The sequence below is a fragment of the Littorina saxatilis genome, linkage group LG12 (assembly GCF_037325665.1).
Source record: "Littorina saxatilis isolate snail1 linkage group LG12, US_GU_Lsax_2.0, whole genome shotgun sequence".
NCBI lineage: Eukaryota > Metazoa > Mollusca > Gastropoda > Littorinimorpha > Littorinidae > Littorina > Littorina saxatilis.
Genome location: NC_090256.1, coordinates 36,587,056 through 36,609,144, shown reverse-complemented (window position 1 = coordinate 36,609,144; position 22,089 = coordinate 36,587,056). Strand labels below are relative to the sequence as shown.

The 22,089-nt window shown below is 41.6% G+C and overlaps 1 protein-coding gene across 1 annotated transcript in view; it reads left to right on the top strand.

Annotated features, from left to right (window-relative positions):
- LOC138983081 (dual specificity protein phosphatase 1-like) overlaps window positions 1-18,226 on the top strand; it is a 31,488-nt gene extending 13,262 nt beyond the window's left edge. The window contains exons 2-4 of the mRNA XM_070356487.1: window positions 13,115-13,266; window positions 16,932-17,151; window positions 17,844-18,226. Coding sequence (XP_070212588.1) covers window positions 13,115-13,266; window positions 16,932-17,151; window positions 17,844-18,226 — 755 coding nt within the window. The remainder of the gene's footprint in view (window positions 1-13,114; window positions 13,267-16,931; window positions 17,152-17,843) is intronic.
- The last annotated feature ends 3,863 nt before the right edge of the window (window positions 18,227-22,089 follow it).

Sequence of the window (22,089 nt, the reverse complement as noted above, 5' to 3'; positions counted from 1 at the left end):
GGGTGGGGGGTCGGAGATGGGAGGGCGAGGAGAAGAAGGAAGGTGTTCTTGTGGTGGTGGTGGTGATGTAACCAAGCGCACTAGGTATGCTGAAGGTGTTCAATGCATTATCTCCGGTTTGTATCTGAAACTGCTCTGTGGAAGCTGGCTTTCCACACTCTTGGTAACAGATGCTCATCACTTCCTTATCCTTGTGCGATAATAGGTGCAGCTGCTCCAACTTCTGGTCTCAGAGTGGGAGAGGCTGATTGGAGGCGGGGTGTGTGTGTGTGTGTGTGTGTGTGTGTGTGTGGGTGTGTGGGTGTGTGGGTGGTGTGTGTGGGTGGTGTTGTTTATTATTTAACACATTCATTACATTACGTGTAGGAGACAGAGAGAGACGGTGAAAGGGAGAGGGTGGTTACTTTGTGAACTTTCTGACAGACTTGTGTGCTGCTGTGTCTCGTTTTCCCCCTTTTGTTTGTCTGTTGGGTTGTTTTAAAGACTTGTTTGTTGGAGAGGAGGGATCTTTCATAGTATGACTGCACTAACAAGGGTGGCTGAACCCACAAAGCAAACAAGTGTTCAGTTTTCAAAATGTTCGCTGCGAATATCTGATACGCTTTATAAAAAGAGATATTTTTCCTTTCTATTTCTGTGGGCGTAATGCAATATGTCAATGACGAAACAAGCCAAGACACCTCTCTTCCAAAAGTGAAAAATCCGAAAAAATTAGTGAAGGCGTCACAATGCACATAATCGTGTTAAATTCTGTCACTTGTTATGTATGTTTCCCGAGGAAATGACAACATGGTTCGAGAATGAAGGTTGACTCTTCTACTCTAAGTCGTATCACTGTCAGCAGTGGAAAATCACGTGTTGGAATCACTGCCAGGCTGTCCATGTGTCGGTATCGCATATAATTAACATATTGCATGCACTGTCACAACAAGGTGAGTCTAGACAGATTCTACTTAAGCAAGTTTTTTTTTTTTGACACGTAGCAAGGTCATCCATTCAGTGGGCGGAGATTTGTTTCTTCAACTTGGATAGAATTTCCTAAAATACTTTGGCCAACAAAAAAAAAAGTCTGTTTACGGTATCCCGATCGACCCTACTTTTTCGCGCGACCCTAGACTTTTTTTTGGCATTGGGGGAAAAAAAAGTCTTAGTTTTTTGGCAAAATAACTTAAAAAATATGTTTTTTTGGAAGAAAAAAAAATCCCGACCTACCGACCCTATTTTTTTTACCTATATGACCGTAAACAGACTTTTTTTTGGGGGGGGGGGGGGGGGGCCGTAGTTGGTGTTCTCTAATATTTCTCGACAGAAAAAAAGGTTTCATGACGGCATCTCCAATTCCAGTGTTCCAGTGTTCATTTCCTGTGTCTCATACCCGCGCACTTATTTTTTTCTAGGTGTGATTATGAAAAGAACTTAGTACTTCTTTCTGATTTTCTTTCATATAGATGAATACCCGCTTCGCCGGGTACGGCTTCGCCGGGAAGAAGTAGAGCCGAATACCCGGCTTTGCCGGGTGTACGCCGGCTTAGCCGGCGCACCGTACGAAGGAAGGGAGATAAACGCGCAAAACACTAGAGAAGATAAGGAAGAGTTACTGGGAATGGATGTACAGAAAAACCAAACTCGGTTCAGCGCTGCGCGCTGAGAACCAAAATCGGTTCAGCGCTGCACGCTGAGAGCACGCACGTGTTCAAAATTTTCCACGATTGTGTCCGGGGTCTACCTGAATATGCCCACCAAATTTGAAGCAGATCCATCGAGAACTTTGGCCGTGAATCGTGAACACACAGACAGACAGACAGACAGACAGACAGACACACACAAGCCGTATATAGATATAGAAGATATCCATTCCTGAAAGCTCTTTACGTGAAAGGAGATATATTGCAAAATCTGTCGAGAAATATTTATTCTTCGCTTCGCGTATTTTGTGCTTAATCTTCTTCCTGAATCCTCCCCCCCCTCCTTTCTCCTTCTTCTTTTTCTTCATCTGCAATCGTGGGAGCACACTCCCACGTCGAAAACAGAAATCACACTTAGCTTTTTTCTAAAACGATATTATTTTACAAATACAAATTCTTGCTCTTATTAAAAAAAGATATCCCACCCTTTTATGCTAACAAGTCAAAACTAGGCTAGAGCGCATCAGTTACTGTTCATTTGTCAGGACAAAACAATCGGTGAAAAAAAAAATACCAAAAGAGTATGTCTGACCAGTTGCCCATTATACTTGAGATTTTCGCCGGTGAAATACCGAACAGTTTCGGTTTAAGGGCAGGAGCTACCTTCAAATACACCGTTTTTCTTATCCAAGTCATTTGACCACAGCATTCATGAAACATAACTGTTTGTGTTAAAATTCGGTGTGCTTTTGCTTCAATGTATGTAGAGTAATAGTATACGATCAAAAATTGTTGTTTCGTTTGAAACGATTTTCTCTATGAAAAACAGTTATAGAGATACAAATGTTGCTTTGTGGGTAAACACAATTATGAAAACTGGAAAATGTGCATTTCTTTAACTTTTTTCCCTAGAGCTCATCCCTTCAAACAAATCATTTATCAGCATGTCCAAAACATTTGTGCAAAAGTTCAAATCATTCTGATAAAAAGTGTTGACATTATCTTGTCATCTGTGAACAAACATGTTTCGATTCAACGCTTTGCTTATTTTTCATTTAACAATTTTTACTAAGTCAATCAAAAATCCCCTTTTTTTTTATCATGTAGTTGTACTATTACTCTACATACATTGAAGCAAAAGCACACCGAATTTTAACACAAACAGTTCATGCTGTGGTCAAATGACTTGGATAAGAAAAACGGTGTATTTGACGGTAGCTCCTGCCTTTAAGGCCATCCCACCTACAAGTAGACGTGTTCTGTTCGACCAATCAGGATATATACATGTATAACCTTTCTCCGGATTCTAATGTGTTTGTATTTTGTATTTCGATTTTTTTTTTTACATGATGCGTCATCAGGGCCGAGGTGACCCACCGGATGGGAGCCAGGCGCGGTGTTGGATTGGTTGAACTTGAGATTTGTTGTGACTTCAACGAATCAGACCCCGCGGTTTGTTCTCTCCCGTTTGGTTGGCACCCACTTTTGGTTCGTGCACCTAAGCCCAGGAGAAATATATTGATGTGAGTGCAAGACAGAATGACTAATGGACGGAAGTCATCCATGTCACGTGTGCGCCACGTGTCGAAACGTGGAGAAGTCAATTCTCTAGAGACATGAAGAGTTGTCACACAAAAATCACGATCGCGCTGGCTACCACACGTGACATTAAATCAGACGCTCATCAATCTATATATACGACTTGTGTGTGTGTGTGTGTGTGTGTGTGTGTGTGTGTGTGTGTGTGTGTGTGTGTGTGTGTGTGTGTGTGTGTGTGTGTGTGTGTGTGTGTGTGTCCGCGATGCACGGCCAAAGTTCTCGATGGATCTCTTTCAAATTTGGTGGCCATATTCAGACACACCCCGGACACAACCTGGTCGATGAGATATTTCAACACGTGCTCTCAGCGCGCAGCGCTGAACCGATTTTGGTTTTTCTCTGGATCCATTCCCAGTAATTCTTCCTTATCTTCTCCAGTGTTTTCAGCGTTTATCTCTCTTCCTTCGTGTGGCGTCAATCCATATTCCCGTTTCTATTTTTAGAAGGTCACTGTCGACTACGCTCAATCCATATTCCCGTGATACTATTTTTAGAAGGTCACTGTCCCGGCGAAGCCGGGTATTATTCTTCTCCAGTGTTTTGCGCGTTTATCTCCCTTCCTTCGTGCGGTGCGCCGGCGAAGCCGGGTATTCAGCTCGACTTCTTCCCGGCGAAGCCGTACCCGGCGAAGCGGGTATTCATCTAGTTCATAAATAAACTCGAGAACAAGAAGACTGCTAATGTTCCTAGTTTTAGAATTGAGAAAATAAAAAGGTTCTTTATGGAATGTTCATTAAGAAAAAAAAAGAATGAAAGAAAGAAACAAGTCGCGTAAGGCAAAAATACAACATTTAGTCAAGCTGTCGAACTCACAGAATGAAACTGAACGCACTGCAATTTTTCAGCAACCGTATGTATACATGTACTTGTAGCATCGTCAGTCCACCGCTCGTGGCAAAGGCAGTGAAATTGACAAGAAGAGCGGGGTAGTAGTTGCGCTGAGAAGGATAGCACGCTTTTCTGTACCTCTCTTCGTTTTAATTTTCTGAGCGTGTTTTTAATCCAAACATATCATATCTATATGTTTTTGGAATCAGGAACCGACAAGGAATAAGATGAAAGTGTTTTTAAATTGATTTCGAAAATTTAATTTTGATCATAATTTTTATATTTTTAATTTTCAGAGCTTGTTTTTAATGCAAATATAACATATTTATATGTTTTTGGAATCAGAAAATGATGAAGAATAAGATGAACGTAAATTTGGATCGTTTTATAAAAAATTTTGTTTTTTTTACAATTTTCAGATTTTTAATGACCAAAGCCATTAATTAATTTTTAAGCCACCAAGCTGAAATGCAATACCGAAGTCCGTCCTTTGTCGAAGATTGCTTGGCCAAAATTTCTATAAATTTGATTGAAGAATGAGGGTGTGACAGTGCCGCCTCAACTTTTACAAAAAGCCGGATATGACGTCATCAAAGACATTTATCGAAAAAAAGAAAAAAACGTCCGGGGATAACATTCCCAGGAACTCTCATGTAAAATGTCATAAAGATCGGTCCTGTAGTTTAGTCTGAATCGCTCTACACACACACACGCACAGACAGACAGACACACACACATACACCACGACCCTCGTCTCGATTCCCCCTCTATGTTAAAACATTTAGTCAAAACTTGACTAAATGTAAAAAGAAGAAAAAAGAAACACACAAATTAGTACACCAACAAACAAACATGCACACAAGCAAATTAGCAATCTAGCAACAACAAAACACACGCACAAAAACACACACACAAAACCAACAACAACAACGTATCATGAGTTCAATGGCCTTTGAAATCAACCGCCCCCTCCCCCCTCCAAGTGAAAGGGGTATTTTCCCAGTGGAGCAATAAATGGTGTTTTTCTTCCAATGGAGCAACACATACTTTTTTTCATAGCGGAGATTAAATGGCAAAATTTCACTACACATAATATTTCAATCAATCAATCAATATGAGACTTATATCGCGCGTATTCCGTGGGTACAGTTCTAAGCGCAAGGATTTTATTTTTACATTTAGTCAAGTTTTGACTAAATGTTTTAACATAGAGGGGGGAATCGAGACGAGGGTCGTGGTGTATGTGTGTGTGTGTGTGTGTGTGTGTGTGTGTGTGTGTCTGTGTGTGTCTGTGTGTGTGTGTGTGTGTGTAGAGCGATTCAGACTAAACTACTGGTCTGATCTTTATGAAATTTGACATGAGAGTTCCTGGGTATGATATCCCCGGACATTATTTTCCTTTTTTTCGATAAATACCTTTGATGACGTCATATCCGGTTTTTTTGTAAAAGTTGAGGCGGCACTGTCACACCCTCATTTTTCAATCAAATTGATTGAAATTTTGGCCAAGCAATCTTCGACGATGCGGCCCTATGCTCCACAGGGAGTCTACAGGAATAAGTCAAAAGTCAAAGTAAGTCAATCTTCGACGAAGGCCGGGGTTTGGTATTGCATTTCAGCTTGGTGGCTTAAAAACTAAAGAGTGAGTTTGGTCATTAAAAATCGGAAACTTCTAATTAAAATTATTTTTTTTATTAAACGATCCAAATACAATTTCATCTTATTCTTCGTCATTTTCTGATTCCAAAAACATATACATGTTATATTTGGATTAAAAACAAGCTCTGAAAATTAAAAATATAAAAATTATGATCAAAATTAAATTTCCGAAATCGTTTTAAAAACTATTTAATCTTGTTCCTTGTCGGTTCCTGATTCCAAAAACACCCCCCGCGGGTTAGGGGGAGTCCCATATTGGTTGGGACGAGAAAGAATGTACCCGATGCTACCCAGCATGTCGTAAGAGGCGACTAACGGTTCTGTTTCTCCTTTTACCCTTGTTAAGTGTTTCTTGTATAGAATATAGTCAATGTTTGTAAAGATTTTAGTCAAGCAGTATGTAAGAAATGTTAAGTCCTTTGTACTGGAAACTTGCATTCTCCCAGTAAGGTCATATATTGTACTACGTTGCAAGCCTCTGGAGCAATTTTTTTATTAGTGCTTTTGTGAACAAGAAACAATTAACAAGTGGCTCTATCCCATCTCCCCCATTTCCCCTATCCCATCTCCCCCCTTTCCCCGTCGCGATATAACCTTGAATGGTTGAAAACGACGTTAAACACCAAATAAAGAAATAAAGAATTCCAAAAACATATAGATATGATATGTTTGGATTAAAAACACGCTCAGAAAGTTAAAACGAAGAGAGGTACAGTAAAGCACAGCGCAATCGCTACCGCGCCAAACAGGCTCGTCACTTTCACTGCCTTTTGCACTAGCGGCGGACTACGTTCAGTTTCATTCTGTGAGTTCCACAGCTTGACTAAATGTAGTAATATCGCCTTACGCGACTTGTTTATTTTAATTTAAAAATTTTTTTTATGCAATTTATATATTTGTTTTTTAAATCAAGAAATAAGCGCAAATTTTCCTTTTCAGCAGTCTTTGAATGATACGACAATAAATATTTCTACATGAATGCAAAAACCATGAGATAGACTGATCTTTCACAAATGCACAGATTACCTGCACCCATGTTTATTCCCGTGACAGTGTATTCCGCAAACACACACACACACACTCACACACACACACACACACACACACACACACACACACACACACACACACACACACACACAAATAAACAAACAAACAAACAAACAAACAAACACATAAAAACCTGCAGCAATGCAGGCTGCTCGCCAAACCCAAGAGTACCTGTTCCCTGGAACATTTTAACCGGTAGTTGCAGCTTCCTGGTAGAATACACTCCCTGATCGGCATTGTTGTAACTCCGACGAGGGAATATTAGCTCTTTTTGTAGGAGACAGATGTTCTTTTTTTTCTGGAAACACAGACTCCCGTTTTTATTTCCTGGAAGTGTTGTGTGCCTCCCACGCATACCTTTCGTGGAATATCATTGTTGGCTGGTCTTGCTGTTCTGGCGGCGGCTGGTAACAAGGTAACTCACGGTGATCAACAGGTTTCAACTAGCGTTCGGTAGTTCACAGACACATACACAGACAGACAGACAGACAGATACGCACGCACGCACGCACGGACGCACGCTTGCACACACGCTTGCACACACGCTTGCACGCACGCACGCACGCACGCACGCACGCACGCACGCACGCACGCACACACACACACACACACACACACACACACACACACACACACACACACACACACACACACTAATAATAACCCGTGAGAGAGAGAGAGAGAGAGAGAGAGAGAGAGAGAGAGAGAGAGAGAGAGAGAGAGAGACACAAACACACACACACACGCACACACACACACACACACACACACACACACACACACACACACACACACACACACAGAAGCATTTCTGTTCTTCTGACAATCAAGATCTTCTTTTTTTGCTCGTTCTGCTGTTGACGATAACTAAAATTGAAACGGAAGCTAAGTTCATTTTCGGCTGACATGGTTGTTTCAAGGATGTCGTCAGCTGCGTTCGACCTTTCCGTTTGAAGGACACTGCCTTTCGTTTCATTTTGATTTTATTTTTGAATTGCCTGAATGATTCAAGGACAGTGTTGTTGACAGATTATGTTATTTTTTTAATATTTTTTATTATGTACTATTGAAGTACATGTTTTGAAGAAAGTCGTCTCTAAAAATATTGAAAACGCATTTTTCGACACAGAGGGGAAGAGTAAGATTGGTTCCGAAATCATAAAAAAATGACTAATTGTTTGCAAAGAATGACAGATTTATTGTATATATAGCTACGACCCACAAGGATATCTTGCGTTTTGAAAATGAATGAAATTGAAAACATAAAACAAGTCGTCCATATTAAAGGCACACACAGCCTCCCGTAAACCATCCGTTTCTGGTCACAGACGCTGTCAGGCTTTTACACACAGTACAAACACCCTTTGAGAACATCCTAGGTGCCTTCCGTAAAGAGCGAGCATTTTTCAAAGAATTTATTTTTGCGCGGCCAGTCGGATTGTCTGTACCACCATCGGATGCCTCGTTTTTGTGCTAGAACTAACTTTTAAAATCTAAATAATGAATTGACAGCTTGTAACACAAACATTCTTAAATCATAAAAGATGTTTTTTTCATCAAGACAAGATCAGTACAACTCGAGGTTTTCAAAGTTTTAAAAAAAGGAGGCCGGAAGCAAGTCACGCAATGATCGTGTTTCACCAAAGCAAGCAGACGAACTTTCTGGATATCGCTTGCGTCTTTGAAGCTAACCGCCGCCGATAAGGATAAGTTCGTGTGACTCGCAGTCGTTTGTTGCATTTTAGATTCAGAGGTAGACAATTACGTGCTATTGCAGATACAGACATGGGACTGGTCCGAATTTTATCGGAATTCCGATATTTTCCTTTGCTCACAGACCATTCTTGAGATTGATGCAAATTCGTTGAGAAAAAGGGGGGGGGGGGGGTGGTGGTATGAACCGTTCAGCTGAAGCTGTCTGCGTCAGAAGTCAGTGCATTCGTACCCCAGCACTCGCGTGAACCCATAGCAGTATCATGGGTCGCGTTTGATTGGCTGTCGATCTCCGACGATTATCGCCTAGGCCTAATTATTCACCGATGGCGGTTTGCGGGTTGTTTTGATTGGCTGCCGATCTCCAAACGCCGAAGGTGAAAAAGGTAGCATCATGGCGTCTGGATTCCGTATTGTTTTGTCGGCTGTGGAAGCTCTTACGATCGACGACCAAAGTGTGAAAAACAAGTGGAAAGCCAACTGGCTGTCAAAAGAAGTGACTGCCATTATCAACAAGAAAGAAAGGCGCCAGCTCATTGGCGACAGTATCGCCAAGATATCCATTCCCGGTCAGGCCGTGTGCACGTGGTGCGACAACGGCCACTGCGTGGTGAAATACGGACTTGGTGGAAAAAATGTGTTGGTTCTGAAAGTTTTCAAGTAAGTTTTGTGTGTGTGTGATTGTTATAAATTACACTTTTGTTTAAAATGCTAAAACATATTATTCTTGTGGTTTTTATAGCTTTTTAAAAAGGCATGATCTAATTTTTTGCTATCAGGAGAGGCCCCAAAATGGCCTTTATAATTCTAACATTCATTTTCCTGAACCCCCTACCGGGGCGTTGCCCCTGGACCCCACCAGGGGCCTATGCGGCCCCTGGACCCCGGCTTAGTTTCCTACTTTTGGAACATTTGCTGGTCTCATGTCTGAGATACAGCAAGTCGCATTGAAATCACAAACTGACGACGAACTTGTGAGAAAAAAAAAGGAAAGTGTGTGCCACGGGTCCACGATGGCTCAAGGGTAAAATAATCCACGAAATCTGGTGTGTGGTTTACTCAAGCTAAATAGCCATTCAAACGAACTGTGTCATTTAATGCTATTAAATGCTGTTGTAAGTGTGTTCCATAAAGTTAGAACTGCTTTTATCGTGAGAAGATTTAAATAGTTCTGTAAACCATTTGAGGCAGACTGGGCCTGTAAAGGTCACTCTGACTGTTGAGCTGTTATACCATTCATAAATCTCTTAATTTGGAAACCAATTTTTAGTTAATCTAGATGGGTTCAGAATGTAAAACATTCTGTGATTGTCAGATTGGTCAGATTGCCGGTGTTCAGTTCTCGATGAACACCGAAAATGTATTTGAAATTGAATCAAGATGGGTTCAGCATGCAACACATTCTGTGATTGGTCAGATTGCCGGTGTTCAATTCTCGATGAACATCGGAAATTTTGTCATTGGACACCTGCTGGGGAAGTGCATTGATACGCATTCAACGAGTGTCTGTTAGCCGAGAGGGTAATTTGCATTCATATATATACATTGTAGTAACGACAGAGCGCCTGCAAAATACCGAGACGATAATTCACGCGAGGAGATGACGTTTATCGTATGACGTAAATTGATGTAGGAATTTCTCTGGGCAATTTTCACAAAACCACTTCTCATTCATAACCAGCGGAGTTATCAGAAATGGTCTTTCGTTACCAGGGTGCGGGTGATAATAACTAAAGGCGTGGGCAAAGCCGAAACCAATCAAAAGTAGTTGCGGGAGGGCGTTACTGTGGCGGTTTTGCTGCATGGTGTTAACCAACGCGACGATTATTCACGCCATCTAAACTAAATGAAACTGACAGTAACTGAAAAGCGTGATAATGAATGCTGAAGCTCAGATGACATCATTTGTAAAACAGCGAGACACTTTCATTAATGCATGCCATGCACAATGCATGGTGCGCATTTAACAAGACTTTGATGAGAACGCAAAGTGTAGGGATAGGTCTGCATACTGATAAGCCACACGTCCTGCCTATTAACGGTAGCATGTATTGCTGTAAGTGTACAAGTCGTAATTCACTCGATTTGAAAAATAAAAGTTCCTTGCGCTGTGATCTTGAGCACTTTTTAAAAAAAAATCATATAACCCCATTCCTGTCTTTAAGAGGCCAACAATATGCCTGCCTGTAGGACATTTAATATATATCCTGTCGTCGTCTTCTTGAGCACGTGCTACGCTAGACCCAGTTTGTGGCCATGTGCACACAGAAGGGCGCGGGTTAGGGGGAAGAATTTACCCGATGCTCCCCAGCATGTCGTAAGAGGCGACTAACGGATTCTGTTTCTCTTTTTACCCTTGTTAAGTGTTTCTTGTATAGAATATAGTCAATTTTTTTTAAAAGATTTTAGTCAAGCAGTATGTAAGAAATGTTAAGTTAAGAAACTTGCATTCTCCCAGTAAGGTAATACATTGTACTACGTTGCAAGCCCCTGGAGCAAATTTTTGATTAGTGCTTTTGTGAACAAGAAACAATTGACAAGTGGCTCTATCCCATCTGCCCCCTTTCCCCGTCGCGATATAACCTTCGTGGTTGAAAACGACGTTAAACACCAAATAAAGAAAGAAAGCACACAGAAGGAGATGAAATCCTTGACCTATTTTATATAAATATTTAATATAGAGCATTAGTATAGAGCCTTACCGACGTCATTGTGGCGTATTGTAAATTAACTCTGCTTTAAAAGCTAGATTTTAGATCCTTTTATTGCGATTGTGAATGCACAAGTGGCAGCTTTCACCATAGTTAAACCGATTAAAAGACATTTTAATTAGGGGATCTTCGCATTAACTGACCTCAAGTAGGTATGGAATGCCATCTGTCATCCTAAAACATTTCGTAAGAAAGGAAAAAAAATCGCCCACGAGTAAAAAAAAATTACAAAAAAAATCGATTGTACTTTGAAGAAAAAAAAAGATAGATCAATCGTGCTCTTTTCGAGCTACGTGTTGCTAGACAGTTCTCCGAGCAATGGACAGTAATAGAATCATTTAGTGGATGGCGTGATCCTACGTCCGAGGCTGTGTTGTTTTCCAGCCATAACGCTCGGTGCAGAGTAGACTTTGATTCACAAGTCACTTGGTTTCTGCTGTCCCACGCAACGGCAGCGTATGTCCCTCTCATCACGTCAGTCCGTCTTTCTGTCATTTGTCACAACGTTAGGCCTTGTTTCTGTTGTCTGTCTTTCTACTAGTACTATCTGTCACCATTTCAGTTCGTGTTTCTGTCATCCGTCACAACGTCAGCATGCGTGTCTATCATTTGTAACCACGTCAGTGTGCGTCTGTTATCTTTCACAACGTCAGTCTGTGTTTCTGGATTGCTTGAGTTCCGGCTGATGTTGTCTCCTGGTATGATCTTGCGAACCTTTGGGTCCTTTGATGACGATTTATTTAGCACAAACTCACTCCAGTTTGACTGCCTTTGCCTCCAGTGCTTCGGGCACTTGGTCACACAACTGAGTGTGACCTAAACACAGAAATGGCATGAGAGCATGAGACAGATGTCTCATAACCTTAAATCCCAACTGGCACAGAAATGTCAGTCATAGCCGTAAATAAGAACTGACACAGAAGTAAAATGTCACAAAACCTAAAATCAGAATTGACACAGATGTCGTATGCTACTTTCAGAAGCAGACAGCAGCGACCTTGGGCCGTTAGAACGACGTGGGCGTGGACGGTGGTGTTTTTAGACCCAGTGCATCACTACTGCAATGCACACTGCGGGGTTATGTAATACCTCCCACCTGTGACCGCGCATTGGCTTTCACCTGTGCTTATTTTGGGAGCAGACATCGTTATTTTTGTTCTGGACTTGACTTTCTTGTGTTTGTTTCTCTTTTAAAATGTGCTGTCATGATGTCATAGCCGTGCGCTGTGGCTTTGTCGGGATAAAATAGGTGCATCCTTTGGATGTGATTAGCAACTCTATTAGTGCATATTGTGATGATCAGCATCTTTAGTGTATGTTGTGTTGATGAGCATCTTTAGTTTATGTTGTGGTGATGACCAATGTTAGCTTTTGCTGTGTTGATCAGCCACTTAAGTATATGTTGTGTTGATTAGCAACTTTACATTCTTTAACTTTTTGGTCAAGATGGTTGAGAGAATCCACTTGCAGTTTAGTGTTGATGAGATTCTTCTTCATCGAAGTGGAATGTTTTATCCATAACCTTTAGTTTTTACAGAAGTACTTTAGTGTATATTTGTGTACTATAGGGATTCAGAGTACACATCTGAGTTGTAGAGATTTGGTTTTTGATGTTTAAGAAAATGTGCAGCAAGTCATGACACCAGAATTAATATTCCTGCCCATTGAGCAAAATTCAGCGATTTTTCGGAATCTATGTTAGCACTTCTAAAATGTGCAGCTAATTCCACGGAATACATCCATTGACGCACGTGGCAAATATCTACAGCCAGGCTGCTTTCTGTGCAGCGAGGGATTTTTTTTCTGAATTGAATTTACGATTGACGCTAGTGTAAATCAAAATTACAAAAATCTGCCAAAATGGAATTTTTTTAAAATATATATTTTGTATAGCATAGTATTAATGGGCATGACATGTGTATGTTGCAGGTGGGTACAGCTGCTTCCAGAGAGAATGTCCACACCTGTGTTCCAGTCACACGTCACTGTCCGGCCAGCTCAAATCACTGGACCGTATCCACGTACACACGCCCCACCCACAGTCACAGACACACCCGTCTGCACACATGTCCTTCCACACTGTGAGTTACGCCTGCTGTTACTCTCATTGGCCTAATATTTCGTTGTGGGTGTTTCTGTCTTTGTTACTGTCACTCTCATTGGTCTAATATTTCGTTGTGGGTGTGTCTGTCTTTGTTAGTGTCACTCTTCATTGGTCCAATATTTAGTTGTGGGTGTGTCTGTCTTCGTGTGATTTTACACTGTGAGTCACGCTTACTGTCACTCTTCATTGGGCCACGATTTAGTTGTGGGTGTGTCTGTCTGTGTTCCTGCACTCTGATTGGGCCAAGATTAAGTAATGGGTGTGTCTGTCTTTGTTACTGTCACTCGCATTGGTCTAATTGAAGTTCTAGATGTGTCTGTTTTTGTTACTGTCACTCTCATTGGTCCAATATTTAGTTGTGGGTATGTCTGTGTTTCTGTGATTTTAAACTGTGAGTTTTACTGTCACTCTCATTGGTCCAGTAATTAGTTGTGAATGTGTCTGGCGTTGTTACTGTCACTCTCATTGGTCAAATTTTTTTTTTTAATTTCTTTTTTTTCATTTTTTTCACATAGGATAACGAAAATAGCAAATGTCCAGTTGAAACCGTCTCAACCATATCATTTACACACGCGCATATAAACAAACAATACAAAAAAGATAAAGAGAAAAGAGAGAGAAAGAAAGAGGGGTGACAGAAGAGAATAGGGATCAGGGAAAGAAGAGAAAGAGGATAGCGAGCGGTGACGAGGCTTTGCAGTTTACCTACACAAATAATTTTACACACAAAAAAAATATATATATATCATTCAAACGCATGCCTGTACAGACTCCAGTTTCTGTTGAAAGAAGTTAACTTATTGTTAACCAATGCATTGTGCTTCTCTGCCAAAAATCTTTGTTTTAGAGTTAAAACAAGAACCTGAAAATGGGGGCAGGTCGCACGTATTTTAGATGTATAAATGTGGTATTTTGCGATTAGAAGGAACAAATCAAAGGTTTTGTCCGTCACACAGTTTGTTTGGTAGCCACAGATAATAAGTTGCTTATACAGTCTAACATTAGTACACTGTACAAAATTGTCTCGCATCCACTGAAGGAAATCATTCCAAAAAGCCTGTGTTTTTGTACAGTCCCAAAAAAGATGTTCTAGCGTTTCCTCCTGCTGTCCGCAGAAAGTACAAATAGGAGATTCAACAATTTTTCTCAGATGCAAAAAACGCTGGGTGGGTATAATTCTATATATCAGTCTATATTGAAACCATCTGAGACGTACGTCCTCAGTTGTTCTTTTAATTTTTAGAAAAACCTTATTGACATCTACATTACAGTTCAGTGCAGCTGACCACTTTTCAATACATTTCAGAGGATCAGTACTCTTAATCAAATATCCATAGACATGTTTAGAACCACCACTAGCCAAGCACTGCCAAATACATGGGTCACTTACCAAAAAGTTATCACAAAAGTCAATATCTAGCTTACATTGATACTTCTTAACAGCCCGTACTATTCCTTGATATAACAAAACATTAACAGTCACATTTGGGTATTTTCTGCTAAATTCATCATAGGTCAAATATTTAGCTGTGCGTGTGTCTGTCTTTGTGAGATTTTATACTGTGAGTCACTCTTACTGTCACTCTCATCATGCCAATATTTCAAGTTTTACGCCCTCACGACAAAGCCATTAGGGGCATGTTCCCGGGTTTTACCCCGACTTTGGATGAGATGTACACAAGTGTGGGTGTGTCTGTCTTTGTGAGACTTTATACTGTAACTCTCATTGGTCCAATATTATTTTGTGGGTGTGTCTGTCTTTGTGTGACTACTCTTTGTGAGTCACGCTTACAGTCACTCTCATTGGTCCAATTTAAGTTCTGGGTGTGTCTATCTTTATAACTGTCATGCTCATTTGTCCAATATTAATTTGTGGGTGTGTCTGTCTTTGTGTGATTTTACCCTGTGAGTCACGCTTTCTGCCACTCTCATTGGTCCAATATTTAGTTGTGGATGTGTCTGTCTTTGTTACTGTCCCTTTCATTTGTCCAATATTTAGTTGTGGGTGTGCCTGTCTTTGTTACTGTCCCTCTCATTGGTCCTATATTTTGTTGTGGGTGTGTCTGTATTTATGTGATTTTAACTCTGTACTTCACGCTTACTGCCACTCTCATTGGTCCAATATTTAGTTGTGGATGTTTCGGTCTTTGTTACTGTCCCTCTCATTTGTCCAATATTTAGTTGTGGGTGTGTCTGTCTTTGTTACTGTCACTCTCATGGGTCCAAGATTTAGTTGTGGGTGTGTCTGTCTTTGTTAATGTCACCCTCATTGGTCCAATATTACCCCCCGCGGGTTAGGGGGAAGAATTTACCCGATGCTCCCCAGCATGTCGTAAGAGGCGACTAACGGATTCTGTTTCTCCTTTTACCCTTGTTAAGTGTTTCTTGTATAGAATATAGTCAATGTTTGTAAAGATTTTAGTCAAGCAGTATGTAAGAAATGTTAAGTCCTTTGTACTGGAGGCTTGCATTCTCCCGGTGGGGTCATATATTGTGCTGCGTTGCGGGCCCCTGGAGCAATTTTTTGATTGGTGCTTTTGTGAACAAGAAACAATTGACAAGTGGCTCTATCCCACACCCCCCCCCCCTTTCCCCGTCGCGATATAACCTTGAACGGTTGAAAACGACGTTAAACACCAAATAAAGAAAGAAAGGTCCAATATTTAGTTGTTAGTGTTTTTGTCTTTATGTGATTTCACACTTTAAGTCACGCTTGCTGTCACTTTCATTGGTCCAATATTTAGCTTTGAGCGTGTTTGTCTTTGAGATTTTTTGAGAGTTCCTGACATGCAAGGCCAATGGGACAATGAAGTAATGAAAATGGAATATGGAAATGAAAACCGGTCACGGAGATTTTCTGGAAGCCCTTCCTTAAATTGAGCTTTAAGTTGACCTCGCAACTTTTTTTTTTATAAACCGAAAATTCAATGCCAAAGCTTTGTGCAGCGAGCTACCTGTATTCTGCATGCATGTTTCCCATATGTGTTCAGATATCTCCTTTGCAACTCCTATATATACTCTGTATTCTAATCAGAAATGGTTTATTTTTAAAGAACAAAATCTCCTGTGCATCTCGTACCCTACCTGTTTTCTTAACTCTAAACAGCACTGTTTCCAGTATGTGTTCAGATATCCCCCAGGGAACTGCTACCCTACCTGCATTCTAAACAGCGCTGTTTCCAGTATGTGTTCAGATATCCCCCGTGGAACTGGTACCCTAGCCGTATTCTAAACAGCTCTGCTACCCATTGAAGTTCCGTATTATAAACGGCACTGCTTCAGATATCCCCCGTGGAACTGCTACCATAACTGTATTCTGCATTCTAAACAGCGCTGCTTCCCATTTGAGCTCAGAGATATCTCCTACCCTACCTAAAAATCGGTGATTCAGTAAGCTATTCTGCATTCTAAACCGTATGTGTTCAGATATCCCCCATGGAACAGGTACCCTACCTGAATTCTGCATTCTAAACAGCGCTGCTTCCCGTATGTGTTCAGATATCCCCCGTGGAACTGCTACCCTACCTGTATTCTGCATTCTAAACAGCGCTGCTTCCCGTATGTGTTCAGATATCCCCCATGGAACCGGTACCCTACCTGAATTCTGCATTCTAAACAGCGCTGCTTCCCGTATGTGTTCAGATATCCCCCGTGGAACTGCTACCCTACCTGTACATCGGCGACGCCAGCCACGCCAGCATGAAGGAACAGCTGCAGGACGTCAGCATCACCGCCATCTTGAACGTCAGCACGTGCTGCAGGAACCACTTCCCGCACGACTTCCGCTACAAGGTCATCCCGGTGGAGGACAGCAATTGTGCTGATCTCTCCACCTGGTTCTCCGACGCCTTTCAGTTTATCGGTGAGTTGCGTCAGTTAATATTCGTTCTGTGTACCTTTCACCAAAATATGACATTTCACACAGATCTACCCAGTCAGTGTTTCTCCGAGACTTTTGACCAAAATATGACATTTTACACAGATCTAAACATTCAGTGTTCCTCCGACGCCTTTCAATTTATCGGTGAGCTGTGACATTTAATATACGTTATTTGGGTTTTTTTGACCAAGAAATGACATTTTACGCAGATCTCGACAGTCGGTGCTCCTCCGAGACTGTTGACCAAAATGTGACATTTTACACAGATCTAGACAGTCAGTGTTACTCCGAGACTTTTGACCAAAATGTGACATTTTACACAGATCCAGACAGTCACGTGTTCCTCCGAGACCGCGCCAACTGTCGAGGTAAACAAAGACTGTCGAGATTATGTGTAAAATATCATATTTTGGTAAAATTGACAAATAACCGTTTTGTATCGATCGATTTTTATTTAGAATCCTTTTTATTTTAAACTGAAGTGTCCAACCTTTAAAAAAAAATGTTGGTGACAAATAAAGCTAGTAAATGTTTGCAATGGTCAAAAGCAACACTTTAGGGCAATTTGTACATGCATTTTTATTTGTGACCAGTGGGTGCGGCACAATCTACGGATTGAAGTAATCCTATCGTGCTTTGTGATATATATATTATTGTGTGTGTTCACTCCACAGAGCAAGAGAAGCAGCGAGGGGGCAAGGTCCTGGTGCACTGTCGGGGAGGGATCAGCCGGTCCGCCACCGTCTGTCTCGCCTACCTCATGTACTCCAGAGCTCTCCGCCTCGATGACGCGTTCGCTTACGTCAGAGCCCGCCGCCACATCATCTCGCCCAACGCGGGCTTCATGATGCAGCTGGCGCAGTTCGAAGCGGAGCTGAGGAACCTGGGCTTTGATCGGGCCAGCATGCCCCTCAAGCCCGCCCTGTCGCCCTGCAGACTCTTCTCGCACAGCAAGTCGGCCTTTGACCTCACCACAGAGACGGAGAGCACGAGCACCGCTAGGAGTCCTACGTCAGACGTGTCGCCATCTTTATCCTGTGTTCCCCTCGTTTCATAATGACAGCCACGTTATCCTGTGTTCGCGATGTTTCATAATGACAGGCGCCTTGTGCCGCTTTCCCGTAGTTTCATGACTCCCACCGTGTCCTGTGCCCCCTCTAGTTTCATAATGACACCAACTGTGTCCCGCTTTCCCCTACAGTGCTGTCTCGGATAGTCATATTGGTTTGTAGGGACGATAAAAACAATAACCAATCAACCAACCCCTACAGTGTCATGATACAAATGGCATACTGTACATCTTCTCCCGTGGTCCCGTGTACCTCCACAGTGTCATAATATTGCCCAAACGTTGGCAACAGATTTGTTTCTGTGTTCCTCTGCTGTCGTTAAGACACCCAGCTCTTCCCGAGCTCCCCTTATGTCATGATATTGGTCTACCTTTTACAAAAAACAATTTTTTTAAACAATTTGACACCCACCTCTCAATGGCTAATCACAATGTCATGCAGAAAAGAGTTTTTTTCCGACCTAATTTAATCTTTGAGTTACATGAAATGCCCTCATTTCTTCCCACAAAGGGCTAACAAGTTCATTTGGGTATCTTACATCTGTTTTGGTCTACCTTTCTTATATCGTCTAAACGGCGGCCATCTGGAACTGCCTTTCCCAGTGTCATAGAATTGCCCAAGCTTTGACACCAACCTTGCTACACTCTCCCCACGAATCTTGATGTTGGCCTACACTCCCCTATCGTCACTCTTCTGGCGGCCATCGTGTGGCTCTTCCCCGTACCGGGTCACCAGAGCATCTATCTGATCCCGTGCCCCCAATAGTACACAGGAACCTACCTTTAACGACCTTCAAAAGTCTGAGAAAATCAGGTCTGGATAGGGAGGGGGTCTTCAAAATGGAGGTAAATTTAAACCCCCCCGCGGGTTAGGGGGAAGAATTTACCCGATGCTCCCCAGCATGTCGTAGGAGGCGACTGGCGGATTCTGTTTCTCCTTTTACCCTTGTTAAGTGTTTCTTGTATAGAATGTGGTCAATGTTTGTAAAGATTTTGGTCAAGCAGGGTGTAAGAGGTGTTGGGTCCTTTGAACTGGAAACTTGCATTCTCCCAGTAGGATCATATATTGTACTACGTTGCAGGCCCCCGGAGCAATTTTTTGATTAGTGCTTTTGTGAACAAGAAACAATTAACAAGTGGCTCTATCCCATCTCCCCCCTTTCCCCGTCGCGATATAACCTTGAACGGTTGAAAACGATGTTAAACACCAAATAAAGAAAGAAAGAAAGAAATGTAAATTTAACAGAAGATATGAACAGAACATCGGTGAAAGGAAGGTCTTAAAAACGAGGGAGTCTTAAGGGAGGGGGGGAGGGGGGTCTTAAAAGGTGGGTTTTATCGTACCACAGGAACCGCTTCTTATTTCTTTCTCTCCACTACAGCGTCAATATGACGTCCTCCTTATCCCGTCCTTATGACGTCCTCCTTATCTCTGTCTACATGCAGGGAGATGGTGGCACCGAACTTATCCTCTTGTGCCACGGTGACGGGCCTATTCATCACGGATTATCTTCCTTGGAGGAAGGCCTCAGATTATTTGCGTGACTCTGCACAGTGAAGTATTCGTCATTTCTGTGGAGAGTTACAACAGTGGTGAGTTCCCGTCACGTGTACAGAACGGTAACAAAAACAAAACACCAACAAAAACAACTGACTTAACTTTGTGTGTGTGTGTGTGTGTGTGTGTGTGTGTGTGTGTGTGTGTGTGTGTGTGTGTGTGTGTGTGTGTGTGTGTGTGAGAGAGAGAGAGAGAGAGAGAGAGAGAGAGAGAGAGAGAGAGAGAGAGAGAGAGAGAGATTGTTAGAACTTGTATTCATGTCAATGTTTTCCTGAGAGCAGTCACGTGAGGCTGTTAAGCCCTGGAACGATGGATTAAGCAGACCTGAAGCAGAAAAACTGCCATCCGGGACTCGGTGTGACAAACATGACAAAATATCCTCTCACACTGACGTTTTCTGTCATGTTTTAGTGATATGACGTTATTTTGATGGATATGACGTCATGTTGTCTGTGACACGGACCGCATAGGAGATATCTCTGAACGCGTTGTACAGATTCAAAAACAGGATGAAAATGGTGCTAAAGAGAGTGAGGAAGAAGAAAGATAGGGACATACAATCATTGGAAAGAATGACACTTAGACAGAACTATGTGCAGCGATTGTTGGGAAAGCGATACCGAAGACGCGAGTTTGTTGACAGAAGAGACAACGTTAACAAGCATAAAGCTGTGTACATATTAACTTCTTCGTTATTTACTAACTGTTCGTTACTGGTCACCAGATTCTGAGACTGAAGCTTGGATTCTTACAACGTTAACTAAGGTTGATGTCTCGTACAGTTCTTGTACCTATTGTACTGAGTTTGCAGCTGTGCATGTTGACTGTGTTGTGCACTGATCAGTCTCAGTGTGTAGTATTTTGGACACGCTTTGTCGTGTTGTATCCTAGCAACCATGTGTGTAGAAGTACAATGACGTGCAACCAAAGAATTAACATAACGCATTTGGTACTCATGTCCTGTGTGCAACTCTTTCTATACACTTATTCGTGATTGTGCGTATGTCCAAATGGGTATGTGATATCAATGTTTAACAGCGTATGTAAGAACAAGTCTTTTGGTGATATTCATAGCTACTGTATTGTTTAACCGTTCTCTGACCATAGTGTGCAGCTATCAAAGAAAACAATATTCCCCTATCACAATTCATCTGTCTATATATATGCCATCTCCTTATTATGAAGTGCACTTTTTTTTTTAAAGAGAATTCCGACATTACAGCAACATGGTTTTTGTTTATGCTCTTTCCAAGTCTTGGTATAGCATTTCTGGTATAGAACAGCTCATTGGTCACGTTTTGCAACTGTTCATAGAGAATCAAAAAAACAAGAAAGGTTAATTTATGGAACGTTTAATTATAGACAAAAAGAAACATTCACTAGAAAGCTTGACCTATTGGTCTTTAAAGCGTATAAACAAGGTACACAACAGACAGACAACTTGTAGTGATCAATACTAATAGATGATCACTTATCTCTGAACTTTGTTCTTGTGAAAAGTTTGTTTCCTTTCGTTTTGTCAATAATAAACATTTTCATTGACTTAACTTTCTATTTGTTTGATTCTTGAACGTTGGGCGTTAGGCTATCAGTCTGTTTCGGATATTTTTCTAAAGAGAATTCCTAGGTCAAAGTGAGAGTATCCAGTCGTAGTGTACAGTTTTTGAAGCAATATAGGATGTTTGGAAATAACGCTGTCGGGTTTGTATGGGTCGTGGAAGAGTGAATACTCTTGCTTTTAGTGAGGCAAGCTTTCCACAAGGCCAGTCAGTAGCGATGGGTGTGTCTGAAACACGTGGAAAAGGAGCACGTGGGAAAAGGTTGTCTCACTAAAAGCAAGAGTATTCTCTCTTTCACACCCCTAACAACCCCCGCGGGTTAGGGGGAAGAATTTACCCGATGCTCCCCAGCATGTCGTAAGAGGCGACTAACGGATTCTGTTTCTCCTTTTACCCTTGTTAAGTGTTTCTTGTATGGAATATAGTCAATGTTTGTAAAGATTTTAGTCAAGCAGTTTGTAAGAAATGTTAAGTCCTTTGTACTGGAAACTTGCATTCTCCCAGTAAGGTCATATATTGTACTACGTTGCAAGCCCCTGGAGCAATTTTTTTATTAGTGCTTTTGTGAACAAGAAACAATTGACAAGTGGCTCTATCCCATCTCCCCCCTTCCCTCCGTTGCAATAAAACCTTGAATGGTTGAAAACGACGTTAAACACCAAATAAAGAAAGACACCCCTAACAACCCGACAGAGTTATTTCCGGCGTTCGGGTATTCCCTTACAACTGCGTGC